At 37.4% G+C, this 25,133-nt stretch overlaps 1 protein-coding gene across 12 annotated transcripts in view; it reads left to right on the top strand.

Moving 5' to 3' along the window:
- Tanc2 (tetratricopeptide repeat, ankyrin repeat and coiled-coil containing 2) overlaps positions 1 to 25,133 on the top strand; it is a 463,309-nt gene that overhangs the window by 415,686 nt on the left and 22,490 nt on the right. For all 12 annotated transcript variants that reach the window (XM_063242114.1, XM_063242113.1, XM_063242108.1 and 9 more), the window contains 5 exons: positions 2,762 to 2,884; positions 8,691 to 8,927; positions 13,065 to 13,250; positions 15,176 to 15,269; positions 20,476 to 20,609. In XM_063242114.1, coding sequence (XP_063098184.1) covers positions 2,762 to 2,884; positions 8,691 to 8,927; positions 13,065 to 13,250; positions 15,176 to 15,269; positions 20,476 to 20,609 — 774 coding nt within the window. The remainder of the gene's footprint in view (positions 1 to 2,761; positions 2,885 to 8,690; positions 8,928 to 13,064; positions 13,251 to 15,175; positions 15,270 to 20,475; positions 20,610 to 25,133) is intronic.

Raw genomic sequence — 25,133 nt, 5'->3', positions numbered from 1 at the left:
AGCTGCTGTGGCCTGCACTGTCAGTTAAACTTCTGAGGTTTCACTGAGTTAGTGTGGTTAGTGTACACCACTGCTGTAGGGACTTGATTTCGGATAATCTATTGGGTCTCAGCCAGGTCACGTGACCCAGGCCTAGCTCACTCCACCAATCCCGTTCGGGAAGGGAACATTTGACTAAAGTCACTGCTGTCCTTTTAAAGTCACTTGCCAGTCCTTCCTAGTCCCAGAATGTCATCTTCCGGAGCCCCCCTATTTATGGAATGGCTCCACTCCCGTTACTCACCACAGGTCAATGTAGGCACCCTGCCCACTCAGCTCTCCTTTTGACTCACCAACCCCCAAACTCAATGTTGAAGCAGCGGGACCTCAGCAAGTCATGGTGGGACCTCTGCAAGTCACAGTAGGACCTCAGATGGTTGGCAAGTTGCCTTAATTTCTTCTTGGGAGGAGAGAATTCATCTCCCTCTGTTTGGGGCTCCCCACTCCATCAAGAAGTTCTTTCCATCCATAACGATACTGAACAATATTGGGATGATTAAGAGCTGCCAACACTTGTGCTTCACACAATGCTTTGTCATCAGTGTATTCAACCTGCTTAATAACAGAAATGGTTTTTCTCTAATTTGTGTTTTGCTTTGAAAACTGTTCCATATCCACCTTCACCAACTGGTACTATGTCTTCATACTCTTTGGCAAACCTTCCATTCACAGAGTACTCATTTTCTTCTGTATCAGCATTGTCAAATTTTGCTGCCAGATTTACTTTCACTTTCCTTTGCTTGTTGACAAAACCATTCACAGCAGAACAACTGCTTCCCCTAAGCAGTCATTGTCCGATGGTTGTTCAGAGGCTAATGCTTTGGAAGAGCTGTTTCCAGAGTCACTGGACTCAGTGGAAGAATAATCATTAGACATCTGGGGAGTTTTCTTTGAGGCTCCCACTACTTTTATTCTTAATACCATATTGTTTTTTATTAAAAATTTATATTATTATTTCAAAAACTTTTAAAATGTAGACTTTTGTTTTGTTTTTACAATGCTGGCAATCAAACACAATTTCATACATGCTACACAAGCCATCTATCACTGAACTAAACCACTGCCCTTTTCTTTTTGAAACAGTCTTCCAAATTGCCCAGGCTGTCTTATACTTGAGATCCTTCTACCTCAGCTTCCCTAGTCACTGAAATTACAGGCTTGTGTCTGTATTCTTTTAAAGTATTCTTCTAAAAACTACCAAGTTAGTATTCTTTTAAAAAGAAATATTCTTTTAAACATTATCAACTTAGAAATCAACACTATGTGATATTAAATAGCTTTGAACCATCCTGCTACAGTTCTTGAGATGATCTTCAAATGTAGAAATCTGGAGAAAGAGTCTATTTTGATTATTTCATAGAAATAAAACTTTTAACATAATTTGTTTGCATCAGCATATTCCCACAGAGGGAAAGAAGATATCCATCAGAAATGTCTTTTTATAATATTCATGCATCCAGCCTTCCCATAGCATTATTTTTCTTTCAGTCTTTGGTATACTGTGAAAAGTCTCTCTACAGGAAATATTTTCTTTACTCACTTAGACGTTTGGCCCTTGAAGATCATGAGTACTGTAATTTCAGATTTTCTTCGATGAATCTGTATCTCCTAAAAACAGAAATATTCCTCCTTATGTAGACAGTCCCTTCCCTAATATGCCAGATAAATACACCTCACTGATTTGGATATGTATAGGTTCTCTAGGGAAAATAGCCTGCACTTTAAGGACCAAAACAAGCAAAAGTAGTATAAGTCTTTGAAAAACATATAGCCCTCCAGGTCCACTTAGTTACCAAACTTTGTTAATATCCTTCTTGCCCTGAAAATTTCCTTGTCAACTCCCTTGACCCAGATTTTGACAGAAGGGTAAGATGATTACCAGAGAGTATCTCAACACAGTTTAAAGAAGAAATTATTCCAGTTTCCTATCGCAGAAGCCCCTGTGAAAGGGCAAACACTAATACATGAGTTGGAGCCTATCCCTTTCATACTAGGAAAAAAAATCATTGCTGATGGCAATCAAATTTTGTGTGTGTGTGTGTGTGTGTGTGTGTGTGTGTGTGTGTGTGTGTTTTCCGTAAGGATGAATAAATGTGGTTGTTTTGGGGTATGTTAGTCAGAGTGAAGAATGCTAGCAGCAGTAACAAGCCTACAAAGTCTCAATGACTTAAAAAATTTATTGTTTCTGTATTACAGTGCAGTCTAGTGAAGATCATTAGACAGGTTCCTTCTGTGTAATAGTTCAAAAATCATCCTGAGTGTCAAGAGTCCTCTGTTAGATCTTTTCAGTCAAGAAGAAAAGTAGAAAGCATACAGAAACACACAGGAAGTTTTGAGGCCAAATCTGCATGGTACATGTTGCTTCTGCCTAAAATTTATTAACCAGAACTCACTCGCACAGCTCACTTAACTCTAAAGGAGGTTGGAAAATAGTTTTCTTAACTTCAAGAGGAAAGAGTTAAATGATAGTCAGTGGTTGCCTCACAATATCTCTGCCACAACGTGTATTTTAGTAACTTGAATTTAATTAGAGTTAGAATTTAAATTACCTTGCTCCTATAGCACTAGTGTCTGTCTGCATCTGTAGTTAGGCTCTGCTGGGCATGGCCATTGTTAAAGCTGAGACTCTTAATTTAGCGCAAAAAACCTAAAAGGTGCTGACTTATTACTAGTTATACTTTTTAGCAGGCCTAATAATTCTGTCTCTATATTTCTTTTTCAGGGTTTAAGTAAAAAAGTTGGTGTATCATCCTCCATCCTCCAAGGTCTCTGGATTTCCTATAGCACAGAAGGTCTCTCCATGGCATTGGCATCGCTACGAAATCTCTACACTCCAAATATAAAGGTAAACACAAAGAAATTTGGGGTATAGCTCAGCAGCACAAGCACCGCCTCTTAGGCATAAAGCCCTGCATTTGATTTCTGACATCAAAAAAAAACAAAGAAATTACAAAAAGATTAAAGAATTAACTGTAAAAAAAACTGGAAGGACAATACATGATTATTTAGTTGCTTATTTATCTTAGCTTATCCCCTGGTATTTTTTATTTTAAAGAGGATAAAACCAATCAAAATAAACCAATGTAAGAGAGTACTTCAAAACATTACAAAATTTGAGTTCCAGCACATCTGCCAGCCCAGGGAGAGTTTAAGATCATCACTCCCAGCCATTAAGAACCCACCCAGCTTCCAGCCACACTAGACTGGTCTCTGCAGGTTTCCCAGGCCAGACTAGACCACACCCAGCAATCTTCTTCAATCAGGGGAGCTGAGGGCACATGAGGTGAGTTCCAGCGCATTGGTGCTAGCCTAGGGAGAGCTTTGGGCCATCACCCACAGTGGTTAGGCAGCCAGCTTCCTGGAACACGGAAGGTGGCACTGGAGGTCCTATGGGCCTGACTGGACCATGCTCAACAACCTCTATTCAGTCCCAGGAGCCAAGGGCATAGACGATTTCCAACACACCCAGGGAAAGCTTTGGAACATCACTTGAAACAGAAATGCAGGAAAATGACAAGATGAAAGACCAAAATGCAATCTCAAACCTCCAGCCCACCCCAAGAAAGCCTAGGAGCCATGTACATAGAAGAAAATATATGCCATACACCTGAAATACCTGAAATGATAGCAACTGAAATAAAGAAGCAAATCTGGGAAGCTTTAAAGGAGTTTAAATTAGAAATATTCTCCCAGGTAAAATAAGAAATGATAAAAGTAATGAAAGAAATGCTGAACAGGGGGCTGGGGATTTAGCTCAGCGGCATAAGGGCCTGCCTTGCAAGCAGGCAGTCGTGAGTTCGATCCCTGGTAATGATAAAAAGGAAAAAGACAAAAAAAAAGAAAAAAAGAAATGCTGAACACATCTAAAGAAGACACAGTTAAAAAGTTAGAGGAACAAAGCAAAAAGATAGAATCCCTGAATGAACAATATAAGAAACAATACATGAAGCAGACTCAAAGAGATATACAGGAAATCAAAAATTCCATTGAAAGTTGTCAAAACTGCCTCATCAAAAGTGAAGATAGAATTTCAGACCTCTCAAAGACAAGACTGTACCTAGTGAACAGGAAAGGAAAGAACTTTTGAAAATAATGAGGAATCAGGAACTAACAGTTCAACAGCTGCAAGATGATGCAAAGAAAAACAACGTAAGATTGATAGGGGTAAATGAAAAACAAGGGGACAACACAAATGATATCATGAGGCTATTTACCGAAGTAATAGCTGAAAATTTCCCAAACATGAGAATGGAAACTGACATATGGATTAGTGAAGCATATAGAACTCTCAATAGCCATAACTAAAATAAACCTATATCCAGATATATAGTAATCACCATCCCAGAAATCCAGCATAAGAATAGACTATTAAAAGGTGTTAGAGAGAAAAGACAGATGTACCCTGAAACACTGTCCTTCAAAATAGATGGAGAAATAAGATACTTCCATGACAAAGAACAGCTGAAGAACTTCATGATCACTAAACCAACCCTGCAAAGAATACTGTAAGACATTCTAGATACACATAGGAAAAAACCGTAAGTGAGGCAGACAAACAGAACAGAAAGGTAAAGATGCAGCAGCAGAAAGATAACATGTCAACGATAAACCAGTATATAACAGTTATAACCATTAATGTATGGTCTCAGTTCAGCAATTAAACAGATTGGCAGAATGGATCAAGAAACAACATCCAACTATATGCTGTGTACAAGAGCATACCCAAAAGGATACCCACAGACTGAAAGTCAAAGGATGGAAAACAATACTTCATGCAACAGGAACCCAAACAAAAGTGGTGGTAGCTATTCTGTTTGCAGACAATGTGAACTTCAAACCAAGAATGATCCGAAGAGATGAAGGAGGTCACTACATTCTAGTTAGGGGAAAACTTCAAGAGGAAGAGATAACAATCTTAAATATATATGTACCAAATTCAGGAACACCCACCTATACAAAGCAAGTATTAACAGAAATGAAAAATCAAATAAGCAACAACACAATTATAACAGGAGACCTTAACACACCATTGTCACAAAGGGACAGATCAACCAAACAGAAAATCAGCAAAGAAATAACAGAACTAAACCACACCTGTGAACAAATGGACTTGATAGACGTATACAGAGTGTTCCATCCATCAACATGAGAATATACATCCTTCTCAGCAGTACATGGGACATTCTCTAAAATAGACCATATTCTAGCCCACAGGACATATTTGAGTAAATACAAAAGAGTTGAAATTATCCCATGCATGTTATCAGATCATACTGCCATGAAACTAGAAATTAATGATAAAATAAACTGCAAAAACCCCACAAACACATGGAAATTGAATAATATACTCTTGAGCAATCAGTGGGCCACAGAAATTAAAGAAGAAATTAAATAATACCTACAAGCAAACGAAAATACTAATACAACTTACCAGAATCTGTGGGATGCAATGAAAGTGGTCCTCACAGGAAAATTTATTGCACTAAGTTCTCAAATCAGGAAAACAGAATGAATACAAATAAACAACCTGATGCTAAACCTCAAATATGTAGAAAAAGAAGAGCAAGTTAAGCCCAAAGCCAAAGGAAGAGAGGAAATTAATAAAAATCAGAGCAGAAATTAACACAATAGAGACTAAGAAAACAGTCTAAAGAATCAATGAATCAAAGAGTTGGTTCTTTGAAATAATAAATAAAATAAGCCCCTAGCCAACCTTATTTTTAAAAAGGGAAGAAAAAGCTCAAATTCATGCAATAAGGAATGGAAAAGGTGAAATCACTACAGACTCTGTGGAAATACAGAAGATCATCAACACCTATTTGAAAAAACCCTACTCTCATAGGTTTGATGACACAAAAATGGACTGATTCCTAGAAACATATGAAGTACCAAAGCTGGATCAAGAAGATGTAAAGCTGCTGAATAACCCGATTTCTATTAATGAAATTGAAAATGTAATTAAGTCCTTACCTACAAAGGAGAGCCCAGGCCCAAACGGATTCATTGCAGAATTCTACAAGAAATACAAAGAAGACTTAATGCCAACACTCCTCAAACTCTTCAATGAAATCGAAAAGGAAACAAATCTTCCTAAGTCATTTCTGGAAGCAAATATTACTCTAGTACCAAAACCTGAGAAAGACCCAACTAAAAAAGAGAACTACAAGCCAGTCTCCCTGTTGAACATAGATGCAAAAATCCTCAGTAAAATATTGGCAAACAGGATGCAGGAAATCATCAAGAAGATTATGCACCATGACCAAGTGGGATACACCCAGGCATGCAGGGTGGTTCAACATACATAAATCAATAAAAGTAATCCACCATATCAATAAAGCCAAAAGTAAGAATCACATGATCATCTCTATAGATGCAGAAAAAGCTTTTGATAAGGTCCAACGCTCATTCATGATAAGAACCTTACAGAAAATTGGAATAGATGGGCTTTAACTCAATATGATAAAGGCCATCTACAACAAACCAACAGCCAGCATCATATTAAAGGGCTAAAAACCAAAGGTCTTTACCTTAAAATCAGGCACAAGACAAGGATGTCCCTTATCACTGCTCCTATTCAGCATAGTACTGGAAATACTAGCCAGAGCAATTAGACAAGAGAGAGAAATAAAAGAAGTAAAGGTAGGAAAAGAGGAAGTTAAATTATCATTATTTGCAGATGACATGATACTCTACATAGAAGACCCCAAAACTCCATTGAAAGACTCCTTGATAGAAAAATAAATTCAGCAATGTAGCTGGATACACTCAAAAATCAATAGCATTCCTATACGCTAACAAATCACTGAGAGATAAATAAGAGAAGCCATACCTTTCACAGCATCCAAAAAAATGAAATACTTAGGAATTAATGTCACAAAAGAAGTAAAAGATCTATACAGGGAAAATTATAATACCCTGAAAAAAGAAATTGAAGAAGATCTTAGAAAATGGAAAGATATCCCTTGTTCATGGATAGGAAGACATGGCCATTCTCCAAAACCGTTATAGAGATTCAGTGCAATCCCAATGAAAATACCATCAACATACCTCTTAGGTCTAGAGTAATCACTCCTAAAATTCATCTGGAACTAGAAGAGATCTAGAATAGCAAAGGCAATTCTAAGCAGCAAAGGCAAGGCAGGAGGCATCACAATCCCTGACTTGAAGTTATACTACAAAGCTACTATAATAAAAGCAACATGGTACTGGTATAAAAACAGATCTGAAGATCAGTGGAATAGATTAGAAGATACAACCACAACTACAAATACACTCAACCACCTTATCTTTGATAAAGGGGCCAAATATGTTCACTGGAAGAATGACAGTCTCTTTAATAAATGGTGCTGGAAAAGCTGGCTCTTCATATGCCGATAGCTAAAACTAGACCCATGCCTATCACCGTGTACTAAACTAAAATCTAAATGAATCAAAGTCTGAATATTAAAACAGAAACATTAAATCTGTTGGAAGACAAAGTAGGCAGAAATCTTGAAGACATAGGGGTAGGCAGAGAATTCATGACCAGGAATCAAACTGCAGGGGAAATACTTCCCAGAATCAATAACTGGGATCACATCTTATTAAAAAGTTTCTGCATGTCAAAATAAATCTCAGCATAGTGAAAAGAAAATCCACAAACTGGGAAAAAAATCTTAGTGAACTGTCCCTCAGACAAAGGACTTCTGTCTAAAACATAAAGAATTTTAAAAAATCAGACCCTTGTAATTCAAAGACCCAATCCAAAAATGGGCATCTGAGATGAATACACAGTTCTCAGATGAAATAGAAATGACAAATAAATACATGAAAAAATGTTCATCATCATTAGTCATTAGAAAAATGCAAATTTAAACAACACTGAGACTCCATCTCACTCCAGAAAGAATGGCCAGGATCAAGAAAACTACCAACAACAAATGCTAGAGAGGCTGTGGGTAAAAGGAACTCTCCTGGCTTCAAAGCAATGTAATGGGGAATCATGATTACCATAAAATCTTACATACCCTTACATTTCTTACATTAGGGAGACTATACGGTATTTATACATGAGAGTTTGATTTATTTCATTTATGAGTATAACGTGGCCTTGTTCTCTCTACCCCTGGTCCATGAATGGCACTGACTCATGGCTGGAGTCTGGCTGTTCTAGTCCAGCAGTGGCCCGCACATGGGACTGGTTCCCCGACTCAGCCTGTCTCCTATTAATTAACCTTTTACTAATAATATATTTTAAATTGTTGCATCTTATTCTGTGAATTGAAAACTAACCCTGTTTTCCTTCTGTCTTTTGTAAGTTGTATCTGCCATCAGATCAGGTCTTAGTAGTTCTAAAGAGTAAATTAATCTCAGCCAGCTTTTGTTTGGGAGGAGCTGTTCTGATCAAGAATTTAATCAGTAGAGATAAGTGTTCACCACTAGTGTATAAGTAGCATTTGCTCCACCCATTTAGCAGTTTATGTAAAGAACTTTTTAACATTCCTCTCTAAAAGCAAAATATCTATTGAAAAAGGAATAATGAAGGATATAAAAGTTATTAAAAGCTTCTAGCCACTGCTGAAGGATTTCAGGTAATTTAATTTTTTAAAAATGTAAAAAGATGTGTCTGATGTTTGTCTGATTATTACTTCTGTTTATTTACTTATATTCAGGTCAGCCGACTGCTGATTTTGGGAGGTGCCAATATTAATTACCGAACAGAAGTTTTAAATAATGCTCCAATTCTGTGTGTTCAGTCTCATCTTGGTTACACAGAAATGGTAGCCCTACTTTTAGAATTTGGGGCCAATGTGGATGCCTCTTCTGAAAGTGGCCTGACTCCTCTAGGGTACGCTGCAGCAGCGGGGTTCCTGAGCATCGTGGTGCTACTATGCAAGAAACGAGCCAAGGTAATGGATCCCAACCTCTACTACTATTCCTTTCTTCCTTCCTTATGTGGAATCTTCCTAAAATCCTGAGTTACCTCAGGAATCTAGGTATATCAAACCCTAATGAGGGGAGCAAATCAAAAGGAGAGCTGGCTCTGCTCATGTCCTAGTATTTGCTCACTTACCAGTGCCAGTCTGCACTGTATATGGGCACAACTAATCCTGAGAGACATTTAGGAAAACATATTTATGTGCAACTATAAAAATTCTCTACTGAACAACCCAGAAATTCTCTACTAGTCTCAGAAGAAGTGCCTTTCTAACATAAAAAAGGAGAAGTGAAGGTATGACAGACCTGCTATGGGAGGTCTGAACTGAACGGCTCCTGCAGATTCTTTCTTTCTTTCATGTGTAGAAAAGAAATGTTACCTGTGTGGATGAGAGACCAGAATCCTCATTCTGTTCTTGAAGACCACCATCCTGGTAATTTGAGGAAAAGATGATTATCCCTATTTATACTCATACTGAAAAAGGACATTCCAAGGTGTTACTAGTACATTTTAGTTTTCTGAAAACATTTCCAAAACGTTTGCTTTATGGTATCTCCAGAGTCACTTGAATAAAAGGACTCAGTTTCAGAAAAGAGAAACGCTAGCTTCACAAATGAAAGATTCTGGGGGAAATTTTAGCTTACAGTATTTTGATTCAGTCCTAAAAATAAACTGAGGATGTCAGTTTCACAGTGAAATATACATATTGTGTGACCTCATTCTGAGGTGCCTAGGGCTCTTACCAGGGAAGAAAGTGGGACTCCTGAGACTCCTTTAAGAACTGAGATTCACAGTGAAATAGCAGAGCCTTGGAAGTTGACTGTGACACAGTATGTGTCTACTTATATTAACATCCATTTGTTTGAAGGTACATCTTTTTTTTTTTTTTTTTGGTACCAGGAATTGAACTCACCACTTCATGCTTGCCAGGCAGGCGCTGTCCCACTGAGCTATATCCCCAGCCCTGAATGGACATCTTTAGAAAGAAAATAGTTATTACATTATTACTATTACTGTAAATTCAAATCCCAGCTGGGTCTTTCCTGCTGCTCAACACTTATACTACCAACCTGTTACTCTTTTCATCTTTCACTGGCTCCTAAGAGCAGATATGTAAATCATTTCCACTCATCACCAGATGCTGTCACACTTCTACCACCCTCCTGAATTAGTAAAATTGAGTTCATTTCAGTGGACCTGAATCTCAGAACTCTACTAGTTATTACCATTCATTCACTTGTACTTCTGCCTCAGAAAAGGAAGTGTTTGCTTTACTCTCTAAAGAAGTTGCTTCCTCTTGCATTCTTGATCTCAGTAAGTTGCTTGTCTCACATTATTTCTTTCCTTTTCTAGAGTCATACTTCTTCCCCCACCTCAATTTCTAGAAACCTACAGAAACCCTCCTCTCTGCTGCCTGCCAGGAGGCTAGATCCTATTATTTCCCTTCCTTATCCACCAGACCTGTCATATCTACTTACTACCTCTGCTTTCTTAGTATTCCTTAACCACTTGCAGTGTGGCTTTCTTGAGAAAAAAAGGGAGCAAATCATTACAGTCAGACACTTTGGTATCAAACATAAAGTGGATCAAATACAGTATTGGGACAAATATACACTTATTTTATATAAAGACTTAAGAAAGTTATTTAACCTCTTTCAATCTCACTTTTTCAAGATTCAAAAAGTTAAGGCCTGGAATGGTGGCTCACCCTGTAATTCTAGCTACCCAGGAGGCTGAGCCAGGACAATTACATTAAAATCATAGGCTTTGGAATCAAATACATTCAAGTTCAAACTCTTCTCCCTACATTTATGTGATTCTTAACTCCAAGTTGCTAGTTCCTGAAAATTCTTTTGAGGATGATGTTACATTCCTAACTATCTCTTTGATATAGATTATGCCAGAAGGCCTCACTGGTGCCTCTCATTTAATTTTCTAAAATAATTCATCATCTTTTTAGGGAGTTGAAGTGTTGAAAGAGAATCTCACCATATACTTTAGACTAGCCTTGAACTCACTGTGTAGTCCAGGCAGACCTCAAACTCATGGCAATTCTCCTGCCACAGACTCCTGAGTGCTGAGATAACAGGTGTGCACCACCGCACCTAGCCTACTTCATCATTTTTACCCTATAACTACCTCTTCTTCCTGCTATTTACAGTCTGATAATATTGCACCTGATTTTCTTAAAACTGAAGTCTTTGGATCTTCCCAATCATTTGTCCTTTCAAGTTCAATTAGAAGCCAAACACTAAATGTTAGCCAGAAAATAGCTTGAAGAATAATTCCTTTTTTCTCCAACCCTGATTCTTATGTCATTAATATTGCTGTGGTATTTGCTTCATGGTGATTTTCTGTTTTCATCATTCCTTCAATATTTATTAGTTGTGCTTCCACTGAAGGAAGAGCTGTCTTTCCTCATTATGTATTTATTTATCTTATCCTGTGCCTGTAATCATAGCCATTAGGATTCATTTTGTTGCTCAGGTTGTCCCAGATGTGGTCCTTGGTTCTTGTGCCTTTTAACTTTACCCTGCTATTATGAAATAACTTCCTTCCTTCCTTGCACCACAAGAATCATCTCTTCCTATTACTGCCCCAGCTCAGGAATCAACTATTTCTCCAAAGAGCTATGATTGCTTTTACTCGTCCCTTAGTTTATGAAAATGCAGTTATGAGAGCTGGGGATATAGCTCAGGGGCACAGTGTCTGCCGGGCTAGCGTGAGGTTCTGAGTTTAGGTTCCAAAAGAAAGACAGAAGAAAGTGCAATTATGAGCATGAAAATTCCCAATAACTCTTTACCACCTACTAGTTAAATTCAAACCCTTAGTCTGACATTGCAGAAAGTCTCAACCTGACACTTTAAACCTCTTCCGTTAGGCAGCATACCCTTAAAAAAAATCTAGAATAAGTTAAGAATTTACTGTGTCAGCCAGTTGACGCAGAACTTTCCTTCTGAACTTGTTCTTAATTCTAATCAGAAGTTAATTTTTCCTTTCTCTGCAATGTTATTGTACTTTTATTTTGTTGTGACACTTATCATATATTTTTCATTGTTTGGACAGTACTTTATTACATTAGTTACGTCTTATCCTACCTTGCTTGTTTGAAAAAGTTATTGAGAACAGAATCTATGTATTATTATCTTCTCTATCATTTGTTCCTTTTATTCCTTGCACATACCAAGTATTCATTAAGCATTTGTCATATGGTTTGCTGGATGGAACCAGTCAAGGGGAGAACCAGACGAAGTTAGATTTTAAATGCAGTCACTGTGACAGACAAGATAGTATATTCCTGCTAGAAAAGGTTATTTCATGCATTGAAATTTACAACTAAGGACCTTCTAGTAGACTGATCTTAATGTTTCTTTTTTTTTTAGCCTAAACTTGGAACTGAAATTAGGAAACCTGCTATCAGAGCTTTGTCTAACACTAAACTCCAAATGCCGATAGCCATTTGGGCTAGATATTTGAGATTTTGTCTTCTGAAAGAGAGGGATGACCTTTGCCAAAGCTTGGTTGTTAAGTGTGTAATTCATAATATATTTTGCTCCTTTAGGATCAAAAAAAAAAAAATGGCACTCCAAAAAGTTTTTTCCCTTTTCATAATTTCAAAGACTGGTTTTTGTGCCCACAGAGATATATAAGTTTCTCAGATCTTAGTCTGAAAACAACTATTTGTGCAGGAAGTGAAATATACCTGAGGAAATCAAAGCTTGAGCTGAGAGGGTTTTGTTTTGTTTTGTTTTTTAATGTTAAAACAAAACTCTAACCTCCTTTTCTAAAGAAACAAAATTCCTCCTAAAGGAAGATCTAGCATAATTATGGCTTGGTAATGATCTAGCCCAAGTAGAATATCTTGTAATTTCTCTCAGATTGTTTTAAGAAATGGCAGTAGGGGCCAGAGATTTAGTTCAATGGCATAAGTACCTGCCTTGAAACCACATGATCATGAATTCAATCCCTGGTACCACAAAAAAAAAAAAAAAAAAAGGCAGTGGATAAGTCTTAGTAGTCTAGACATGCGCATTGAGCTGGTGTAACCAGATTGGGTATACAGCCACAGGTCTTAATTAACCCAGATTTTTCTGTCCTCTCCCCTTAGGTGGATCACTTGGATAAGAATGGGCAGTGTGCTTTGGTTCATGCTGCACTCCGAGGTCATCTAGAGGTCGTCAAATTTTTGATTCAGTGTGATTGGACAATGGCTGGCCAGCAGCAAGGAGTGTTTAAGAAGAGCCATGCCATCCAGCAGGCCCTCATTGCTGCAGCCAGCATGGGTTACACTGAGGTAAGAAGACGGCAATAAGGTGTTATTTCCACGCCATGTATTTAAGAACCTAAGAAAGAGAGGTAAAGCTTACATAGTATACAGTTGCCATGAAAATTAATATGAATTTTTGGTCACTCTTCTGAGGAACAAACAAATTAAAGTCCGCTAGGCACTAGTATGTTAACATACCTAGGATCATGGGCATAGAAAGTCAAAAAGGATCTAGAAAAGTTATCTAATATCTCCCCATATTTCCATCCCTATTTAACAGTGACACTGAAGCATACAGGGATTAGTTGTTGTCATATCATTACACAGTGTGAAATGGGACACACACAACATGAAAAACCTCAGAAGGCTCAGGTTTTGATCCCAGCTTTACTGCTCATTAAATCTAGACCTTGGACGATTGACCTAATCTCTTAGAACCTTAGTTTCCTATCCATAAAGTAAAGTTACTAAGTTCTTTCTTACAAGGTTTTAAGAAAGGTGCTTTGTAAACATTTAAACGCTATGCAAATGGTATTTTTGTTAATTATTAATAATAGTAATGTTAATAGCAAATATATGGAATTGGTAATTTGACATGAAATGTTTTAACAGCTGACTCTGGAGAGGGGAACAGAGTCCAATAGGTAGGGTTGTGTGTTTGTATGTCTTCTAATAAATTTTACTGATCTAAGGAATATGTTGTATACTCCACAAATAATAAAATGCAAAGTACTCTTACTTGAGTACTTAGATCAAATTTTGCCAAATTTATATCTGTGACTAACCTGTGGTTTCAACCAAACCATGATTTGACAAATGAAGTTGTATCCCACTTTGCTTTTATTTATTTTTTATTTTATTTATGCTGTTTGCCAACTTCTGGGGTATATGCACTCCCACCATGGCTAATTTCAGGCTACCAGTATGATAATCACTGAACACAAAAGTGGAAGCAATTATGTAGTGTTCCACTCTGTACATACAATAAACATAAATGACTTCAGTAGCATAGCTAGTAAGAAGATATAGTTAGATCAATAGGAAGTTACATGGCTTAAGGGTTTTTATGTTTTTGTGGTCCTGGGGATAAAAGCCAGATCCTCACACATGCTAAGCAAGGGCCCTACCACTGAGCTACATCTCCAACTCAAATTTGAGGTTTTTTTGTTTTTGTTTTTGTTTTTGTTTGTTACTAAGAATCAAACTCATGACCTCGTGCTTTCCAGACAGGCACTGGGCTACTGAACTATATCCATTTTATTTTTATGTAGTTTATTTAATTTTTACTTAATTTTTAATAGACAATTGATTTTATTTAACAACTGACTTGCAAAATTTCTAGAAATGTAACAGCTCTTACGGGACACTACAAACCAGCTCTATACTACTGCATCAGATGCTCGTGAAATAGTTGATACACTGTTTAGCTTGTCAACTGATAATGCTATGTCATCAAGGGAATATTAAATAAAACTGAAATTTTTAAAGTCCGTAGAAAAAAAATTTTAACACTCTGTCCAGTCAAAATGCCTGGAAACAAAACAGTCCCTTTTTTTTGGAGTAAGCAGCCATTGTCTCTTTACTAGACTCAGTCGTTTTAAGGAAGAAACATGTTTTCGTTCTGCTAAGAAGAAATGTGGGCCCTCAGTTTTCTCAATTACAGCCTTGTCGGGAAGGTGAAAGAATGTTTCTTTAACAGAAATAGGAGGAATGTGTAGTTTTTAAAAATCACATACTATATGAATGAATTACACTCAAAAGAAACATATTCACTGATAGATAAATGCTTATCAGAGTAATTTTGGGTTTCGTTGCCAACACAATGAGTTCTGATTCTTTTTGTGACCGAGATACTTAGTGATACTTGGAAGACTCAGGTGTCTTCCAAATATCAGACAGCAAAGTAACAGTTCTCTATATAAAGTTTGAACTTACACAATTTCTTGTTTCAGATTGTCTCCTACCTACTTGATCTTCCAGAAAAAGATGAAGAAGAAGTGGAGCGAGCACAGATCAACAGTTTTGACAGTCTTTGGGGAGAGACAGGTACTTCTCACACACATTGTCTCTCATAGGTTCTGTTGTATTTATGTGGACTCTCCATGTCTCATACTTTGTTTTTTTCTCTGTCATATCTTTGACACTCTTCTGTCTTTCAACTTTTGTTTTGGAGACTGATTTAGCCCATGTCAGAAAATATCCCTTTTGTAGTCCTTTTCCCTTTGAATTTTCCATATCATTAGAAATTTCAAGCAAAATTTTTCACCATTCTTGTTCCCAAGTATTTTTAAAAGACTGAAAATTTCCTTACATGTGCCAAACTAGAGCAGAAAATAGTTGTGACCGTTCTTTTTTTTATGTGATTTCTCTAGAATTTTTGCCACTGAAATCACTCTGTCCATCTATAGTTGTAAAGCAGGAGGTTACATTTTTATCTATCTCTGATTTTCTTGATGGTGCTGGAGATTAAAACCAGGCAGGACCTCATGCGTTGTAGGCCGTTGTTCTACCACTGAGCTACACTTCCAACCACGTTTGTGTTTTAACATGCTATCGTGGTAGATAGCAGACACAGTTGAATTTTACATTATGAATAAAGTTGCTATCTCTATGCAAAATGAAGGCACCACCCTGTTAAAACCTAGCCCCATGCCGGGGATTTAGCTCAGTGGCACAAACACCTGCCTGGCAAGCATGAGGTTGTGAGTTCAATCACCATTTTAAAAAAATAAAACCAGCCCCATGCAATTTTCCTTAATTTATAACAAAATAATTTCTAAATCATTTGTTACTTGCTGCACGGTACTTAGTGATACTTGGATGACCCAAGTGTCTTCCGAACTTCAAAAGCATTTGGTACTCATTGCACAAATAGAAAGCTCTTCCTTGTGACCTTTGCAGGAAATGATTGTTATGTTTCCTCCAAGTCTAAAATGGAGAATCTGGAGAAACATTAGTAATCTTTGATGTGTTTTCATGAAGCCAAAGCAAAGAAAATGGTCAAATAACCACGGATATGTGTCATATTTACCAGGATAAATAGACTAATATTTAGATGGACAATTTAGGGGAATTATTTTACTAAAAAAAGAAAGGTATTCATTTTGGTTAGGGTAAGAGTGTTGCTAAAAATAAAACTCTTGAATTCATTTAAAATTTATAACAACTTATTGAATTAAATTATTTCTTCTCATTACAAAATGTCAGACAGGTTTCATGACTTTTAACATTTTCACATGAAATGATCCCAAGCTTAGGAATTTGCTTCTCAAACAATTTCTCCCTCTGTAAAGCCAAAGGGAGCAGATGCCAAGCAGCTGCAGTTCAAGAGTCCATAAAAGAATAAAGGAAAATGTGCAGCTGGAAACAGCTGTTGTCTCTGGAGCCCTTTCTTAAGAGAAGCTAGAGAACAGGCTATGAGGAAGGAAATGGCCAGGACATTAGCAGTTTTGGAGTATCTGTAATGACCTGGAGCTACAGAAGGGACATGGTGACTTACTTTTCTGTCAGCACATCCTTCTCCAACACAAAGTTGCCTTACCTCCCAGTATATATCTTTTACCTACAACATGGGCATGTAACCACTGAGGGGAGCAGGAAGAAAAGTCATGGCTCAATGTTGATCATGAATAGAAAATTACAAAGCTAATAACTACAATAATAAATGTAACATTCTAGTGCCATGCTTAAAAAGAAATCCTTGGAAAGCTTCCAGAAAGATATAAACTAAATAGAGGACTATTTTTACTAATACAAATTTCACATTAGAATAAAAACTTGAGGCCTCAGGCTTTGAAAAATATTTTATTAATTTTCTTATATTTGTATTATCTCAAACCTTTTAAGAAATCAAAACTTAATGTCAGTTTGCTTTTTTTACTACTTATAGAATTGTTATTTAATGTAGCATTAAAAAATGATCTCCAGATTCATGTGTTGCCTGTCTTCTCCAGTAATTCCAATTATAACAACAACATAATGTTTCCCATAATGTTGTTTCAGTGCCATCTCAGCATACCCCACTCCTGAATGTCTTTCCATGGCTGTAAGTCCCCTATTTATCTCTCCTCATCCAGCTCAGATTATCTTCTCTTCCAAAGACCTTTGCAGATTCTTTTCCTCTGGGGCTAAGGGTTTAGCTCAGCAGCACCAGTACCTCCCTGACAAGCGCAAAGTCATGAATTCAATTCCTAGGACACAAAAACAAAAACAAAACAGACTTTTCCTCCACCACTTTCATATCATGGGCTCATCTCTTTTGTGCCTACCCCATTCATAGTAGTGAATTTTCTTTTTTTTTTTTCTTACTTGACCATGGATTTGTTGAGAAACAGAAACAGTATCTTGACAAATAGCTCAATAAATGTCTATTTTGGTTAGTAGTGATTGGTGTAAGTCTCCCCAGTCACCTTCCCACCATTGATTTTACATGGTATACTCCTTCAAGGCTGAAAGTAGATTTTAAAAAGTCATTTACTCTTCTGCATTCTGTTTAGTGTCAGCATCCCATCAGCCAACTTTGGCTATTTCTCCAACTCCAAGGTGCATCGTCTCAGCCTCTCTAAACTCCTTAGCTGTTTCCCTTTGAAGGGAAAAGCATTTGTGTCAGGTAATCTCACCAGATCCTGACAAACTAGGGAACAAATTCATTTTCTGGTCTTTAGGAAGAGATTTTGCTCCTAATGGCTATGTTTGCTCTAAGATTCAGTTTGTTACTTTATAGAGCTAACTTTATCTTAATCTTTCTTTCAAAAAAAGTTCTAACTTATAAAATCCAACCAAAAGCAGTCTTGCTCTTCGAATTTGAAAAGTTCAACTGTTTTTGAGATGAAATTGGCCAGCTGTGTTAATGACCTTGTCTAGCTATTGACTGAAATTTGCTGCCAAATGACATCATAACCTAAGCAACAGAGATAATATAACAAAGAAAAAGGCCAAATAGAACATTCCCTCACATAAAAATGTGTTATTCAGCCAGGGATTTAGCTCAGTGGTGTAAGCACATGCCTGGCAAGCACAAGGTCATGAATTCAATCCTCAGTACTAAAAAGAAAAAGTATTATTCAACAGAGAGAAATGGGCCAAGTAAAGCAATGTAACTGTTGGAGTAAACAGTACAACTATGCAGAAGAGCACTGGCTGTGAATATTCAAATAGGTTCTGTGAACTGGCTTCACTAGTAAGAGGTTGATTCTGAAATATCTTTTTTTTTCTCTAGAGTGCTATAGGTTCTTTGGTTAAAAAGAATGTATCTGGCCTGCACACGAGGGAGGTTTGCAGCAGCAGACTACCTTGTAGCTATTTAAGTGGGATCAAAAAAGATGATTCTTATGATGTCCAACCCATATCTGTGCCTGTCATCTTCTTAAACTACTCTGGGGTTCCAACCATATACAGATGGGATTTTTTTCTGACTTGGGAAATAAAGATCACATAAATTTAAAAGAATCAAGGCAAAACTTCTTTGTCAAGTAAATAATTATAGCCCTTAACATGTGTGGTCATTCACTCAGAGCTTGAAAATGACCTTCACCTTTAGATAAGACCAAGCCTCTGCCCTACTATGAGAAACTGAACAGAAATACCAGTGTCAAGAGTTGCAAAATAAAATTAAAAATACACATAAAACAAATTATAAACTTGGTTTAAGAGTACATATCTTAGAAAATTGTCACACTTCTTAAGCCCATTTTATCCTCGGGGAAGAAAAGAATTACTTGAAGGTTTATCTTTGTGGAAACTATAGATGATTTAGTTTTGCATATGACTCAGTTGCAGATAGATTAGGCCAAGCCCAAAGACAAGATGCTTAATTTGCACTTAAATGCAAAAATGACAAAGTGGCCATTTGATTTAAATTTCATGGCTTTTCTACTAAGTTGCAGTGTTTACAAACTGAAATATCTGCACCTGCCAAATACTATCATTTTCTAATTTGTTACTAGGATAGGTGGTCATCGAGAAGGAAGGACCTGTTGTCTCTCATATCAGTTTTCCAAGTTAACTTTAGAAAGGAAATAAAACTTTTCTTTAAAACTAAATGTAACTCCTGTCATCTAATAATTTTCCTTTCTATTTGTTTCTTGTATTTTTTGTTTGGTTTGAGTTGGGCTTTTTTGAGGCAGAGTCTTGCTCAGTTGCCAAGGCTAGTCTACAACTTGAACTTCTTCTGCCTTGTTCTCAAAGTGATTACAGAAGTACCCCACTTTATATTCCCAGCCATCTCCTTTATTTTGCATTCAGGAGAAGATGATTGACCACACTTTTTTCACATCTTCAAAACCATTACCATTGGGAAGTTCAGGGGCATGAGTTCAATCCCTGTTGCAAAAAAAAAAAAAAAAAAGAAAAATTACCTTGAAAAATTCTGATCCTCATATAAAAAATAGTTACAAATATAGGAAAAACTTGTATTTCAGTTAATAAGAAAGGAAGAGAGGCAGACAGGCAGGAAGACAGGCTCACCGAAAGCCTTAAGACTGCAATTTTTGTTCTTGATTCATTGGGTTTTACAGCTCAGTAATAAGGTCAGCCAGATGTGGTTCCCAGCTAACTCTAAAACAGACTTCAGTTCTATAAAATCTCTTCTCTCGGGGCTGGGGATTTAGCTCAGCGGCGTAAGAACCTGTCTTGCAAGCAGGTGGTCGTGAGTTCGATCCCCGGTACCAATTAAAAAAAAAAAATCTCTTCTCTCTGGATCCCACTTACATGTAAACTAGGAGAAGGTTTATAGCTAGAATGAGGCACCAAAAGAGAGGTAAGCCAAAACAGAGAAGACATCTAGGTAGGAAAAAAATGAAACTAGGTGAGTTAGGCAAAGATGATTTTTTCAGTAGATGTAGTATAGTATTATGATTGCCCCCAGATATTGTGAGCCCATTTAAAAGTTTTTTTTTTATTGTCCTTTAAAAGAAATTTTCTTCCACAGGGCATGGTGGTATACACCAGTAATATACTCTGGGAGTTTAAGTCAGGAGGATTATAAGTTCAAGCCCAGCCTAGGCAATTCAGCAACTTAGCAAGACCCTGTCTCAAAAAGTAAAAGTTTGAAGATATAGCTCAGTGAAAAGGCCCTTTATTTAAAAATATTATATATATATATATATATATATATATATATATATATATGAAATCACTATCTTGAAGGTAAAATAGCAGTACATAAACTGTTTGTACCTTAAGGCCATGCTTAATACTAAGGACTAAAAAGAACAAGAACGGCCTAACCTTAGTCTTTGTTCTCTGCTTTCAGCCCTGACAGCTGCAGCCGGAAGAGGTAAACTGGAGGTATGCCGTCTGCTTTTGGAGCAAGGTGCTGCAGTGGCCCAGCCAAACCGTCGAGGTGCAGTACCCTTATTCAGCACTGTTCGCCAGGGTCACTGGCAGGTAAGCAGGTAGTAACCTTCAACACCTTGAGCAGGAATGAGCTACAGGTAGAAACTTCTGATACAAAGAATAAAAAGATCACAAATTTTGGTTACCCAGAAGTCATTGGGTTTGATGACTTGGGGTTTGTTACTAATATTCTTGTTAATTGAGGTGATTAAAAAATTAACATTCAAAACCATTGCAGTGGCAAGCAGAAACACCGAAATGACACCCAGTATTTGGAGGCAGATTTATTTACTTTGACAGGCACTGATGCGGATCCCTCCCAAAATATCAGATGCTGATCTAGGGCTTTTATGAAATAAGCAGGAAGTACAGAAGCAGAATGGCTTGTCAATTGGGGGTTGATTTATACAGTGTATATCATAATGACCAGCTATGCTTTAGAGTGACCAACCATTTGTATAAGAAACAGGAGCCCTCAGATCTGGACCAGGAACTATTACCAAGGCAACTAACAAACTGTTGTATACTGGGGCAAGAGCGGGCATTTTCTGCTACACTGTCATTGTAATCTAGATTGACTATCTACCTTTGTCCTCAACTTGAAGTAACCTCGTTCTCACATTTCACAGTATCCACCAGGTCAGTGAAAAGCTCATTTCTCAACCGATCCTTGCTAACCACACTTAACTCTTAGTTGTTTCAGACTTGCTAAAAGGAAATGCAGTGTATGCAAATTCTAGTTTTGTAATCTTTCCAGATATTTGGATTATGAATAATGCTAATCTCTATACTTAGAATGGAAAAGAAAGCATACTGATGATAATCTCTTTTTTTAAGAGCAGAATATATTTAATGAGAGAAAGCTTCTGTCTGAGAGAGGGACAGAAGGGGTCGCAAATGGGACGCCAAAGACTGTCTGAGAGAGGGACTTTTATAGAGTAAAAACACAGTGAGGCAGGTCTAAGATGGGGAAAACATGAGAACTCACAAGGCAGGCAGGCATGAGGTAGGATAGAACTATGGTCAACCAGTAAGAGTAATTGCTCAGGTAAAATTGATTAAATCAGAGACAAATGGGAAAGCAAGTTACATAGCAAGCAGGCATGCATACAGAGCAGTGACTCTTCCTTTAGTGTATCTCATGTAAAAGAACAAATGGATAGTGACTCCTGGCTTCCTCAGTGTGATAGAGAACTATTTAGAATATCAGTCCGAAGGATGTGGGTGCATTTGCTTGATCTTTTGTCTTTAGGTCTAGCCTACAGTGGAGGTGTCTGTCTTCTCCAAGGTTGCAAGGTATGCGGCCTTCTGCACCAGCTCCTTCAAGGGCCCTCCCCTGTCTAATTGCCTATAATATTTCTACCTAATTCAGTTGCCTGTAACAATCCCTTCTCTGAAGAAGTAACCCAAATTGCCATGAAGGGAGTATTGGGTGATGACCAGTCTGGCTTCTTCAAGCTGAAAGGGGTCGTAGTTGTTGGTCGGCAGTTAGGGATACTCTACAGAGAATCTTTTTAAAGGCTCTTCATAGACACCAGACATTTTATCTTGGCATACAACTTTAAGTCTCCATCCAGTGATCTCAGTGGAAAACCTTCAAATGATACAGGAAAATGAAACTCCCAACCTACTATATGTGTGGTACGAGTTTGTATTCTATAAAATCAAAGAATGAATTTTAGGAACATCAAAGGTTAAGAGCAGAATAGATTTATTGAGAGAAACAAAGATTCTGTCAGAGAGAAAAACAGAAAGGGTCCTGAGTGGGTTGCCCATGCTGATAATAATCTTTAAAAGAACTTGACCATGCCCTGCACCCCTCCATTATGTTTCAACTGAAAGAGTGTATGACTCACAGGAAACCAAGGATTCAGATCAACAGCCTGTTGCACACAGACACACACACACACCCTCTGCCCTCTGCAAAGTGAAGTAGTCAGTGGAGCCAATAATATGGCAACATCTGAAGCAGCAGTAAGGAGACAGCAATTGGACTCTGGAGAACTCCACCAACAGAAGACCATCTCATCCTGAACATCCAGAGGCCAAGATCAAGTCCATACCTAGCACATCTGGGATGCAACACAGACATTATCACAGAACTGTAAACACCAGAAAAAAAAACTGAACATAGGTACCTCTGTGAGCTAACTGGCCACCAACAAGGACTGGTTGCCAGCACCAATGGGAAAAACCAGCTAGCACACCTGCCATCATGAGGGAAGCCTTGGTGTAGCTGTACAGTCTGGAGAAGCCTGCCCTGTACTCCACTGTGTCCCTGGGAACCTTGGATATGAGAAACCCAGGTGCCTGACCCATTCCTCTTATCCTGTGGATGGGCAACCACTGTAGGAATCACCTGGGACCCCACAGCCAGCTCTTCCAGAGAAACCTAGGAAAATGTCAAGACAAAGGAACAAAAGGCAATCTCAGACCTCCAGCTTACACAGAACGAGTCTAGGAGACTTAGAAACAGAAGACATTGGAATTTGCACACCTGAAATTTCTGAAAGGATAGCGACTGAGGTAAGGAAACAACTTCATGAGGCTATAAAAGTAGTCAGATCAGAAATAATATCTCAGGTAAAAGAACAAATGGCAACCATAATGAAAGAAGTATGGAGCATATCTAAAGAAGATAGATAAAACGGGAGCATTGGAAAATGATGGAAATCTTGAATAAACAATACAGGAAAGAACTGCAATGCATGAAACAAAGAGATTCAAAGAGCTAATCCAGGAAATTAAAAACTCCACTGAAAGCCTGAAAGAAACTGAAGATAAACTTTCAGACCTTGAAGACAGCATTGCATCAAGCAATCATGAAAGGAAAGATCTCTTTAAAATAATGAGGAGCCAGAAAATAATTCAACATCTGCAAGACAACACCAAGAAAAGTAATTTAAAAATGATTAGATGTCAGCGAAAAAGCAGGAGTCAACACAAATGACATAAGAGACTATTTACACAAACAATAGCAGAAAACTTCCCAAGCATGGGAAAAGGACCTGACATTCAGGTAAGTGAGGCATCTAAGACTCCAGATAGCCATGATCAAAATAAGTCTATACCCAGACATAGAATAATCAATATCCCAGAAATTCAGCATAAGAACAGACTATGAAAGGCTGTTAGAGAAAAGAAACAGATCACCTATAAAGGAAAATCCATCAGAATCACAACAGACTTCTCAACATAAACCATCAAGTCAAGGAGAGCTTGAAGTTTCAAGTCCTGAAAGAAAATAACCTCCAACCCAGATTGATGTACCCTGCAAAACTATCTTTCAAAATTAATGGTGAAATAAGATACTTTCCTGATAAAGAACAAATGAAGGAATGCATGCTCACCAAACCAACCCTACAGAGTATTGAAGGATATTCCAGAGAGAGATAAAGATGACCATGTTTCCAGGAACAGTAGCAGAGAAGACTCAAGCAAGGCAAGCAATTAAACAGAGGGGGAAAGTGGGGGCCAGTGGCAGGAGGATAACATGGTAGAGATGAACCAGTACTTATCAGTTAACCATTAATGTGATGGCCTCAACTCACCAATAAAAAGAAGCACAGGCCAAGTGGGTTGGGAGACCAGATCCATCAATAGGCTGTATATAAGAAACACATTTAACTCAAAAGAAAATTCATAGACTGAAGGTCAGAGAAGACAAGACAATGCTCCATGTGTCAAGGACCCAGAAAAAAGCAGGGATAGCTTGCTCATCAACTGTGGAATAGATAGGAAAGATATGGTATTTTTATTTTTATACAATTGGAAAGCTGCTTAGCTATAAAGAAAGATAATTTCAAGGCTTTTGTGTGGGTCAACAGATGCAACTCAAGATCATGCTCATGAATGAAATTGTTTGGACTCACATGGCTGAACATTGTGTTGTCTCCCTAGTATAGAAAACTGAAAGGGTTAGGGGGAATCCCAAATGTACAATATTGTAAAGGTGAAAGAGGAGGAAATGTCTAAAAAGAGAAGACGACAGCCATTGTTAATTTCCTATTATCTTGTTTTGAAGTCCTGTATCATTTTCACTGTTTGGTCTTTGTTGATTCTGTTTTGTTTTGTTCTATTATGTTTGATGGTATGGGCAACTATTTTGAAGATAAAATATATTATGTTAGCCATTGTTGATTTCCTATTGTCTACTTTTGAAGTTCTGTATCACTTACATTGTTTTGTTTTGATTGGTTTTGTTTTGTTCTGTTCTGTTTGATTTTATTATATGATTAATAGTATGAGCAGATAGTTTGAAGATAACATGAGGCATTATGGTTGCCATTGCTGATTTCCTATTATCTTGTTTGGAGTCCTATATCACTCTTGTTGTTCTGTTTTGATTGGCTGTATTCAGTTTCATTGTATTTGCTTTATTCCCTTTAAAATAAAATTAAAATTAAATTCATTAAGAAAAAAAGTATTGGAGTAGGAAAATAAGACTCTAGAAAGCAAAAAGCTATCAGAGGTACTTTTTTGTAGTCACTTAAATGGTATTCATTGCTATGGGCAGGCTTGCAGCTCCATAGAGATTAATAAAATGGCACTGATTATGAAATGGCAGTAACTTGT

Source organism: Cavia porcellus, unplaced genomic scaffold (genome assembly GCF_034190915.1).
Source record: "Cavia porcellus strain 051 isolate PalLab524CR breed Dunkin Hartley unplaced genomic scaffold, mCavPor4.1 scaffold_32, whole genome shotgun sequence".
In the NCBI taxonomy this organism is placed as follows: domain Eukaryota; kingdom Metazoa; phylum Chordata; class Mammalia; order Rodentia; family Caviidae; genus Cavia; species Cavia porcellus.
The sequence above is the reverse complement of the archived record's forward strand: the minus strand, read 5'-3'. Positions and strand labels throughout refer to the sequence as shown.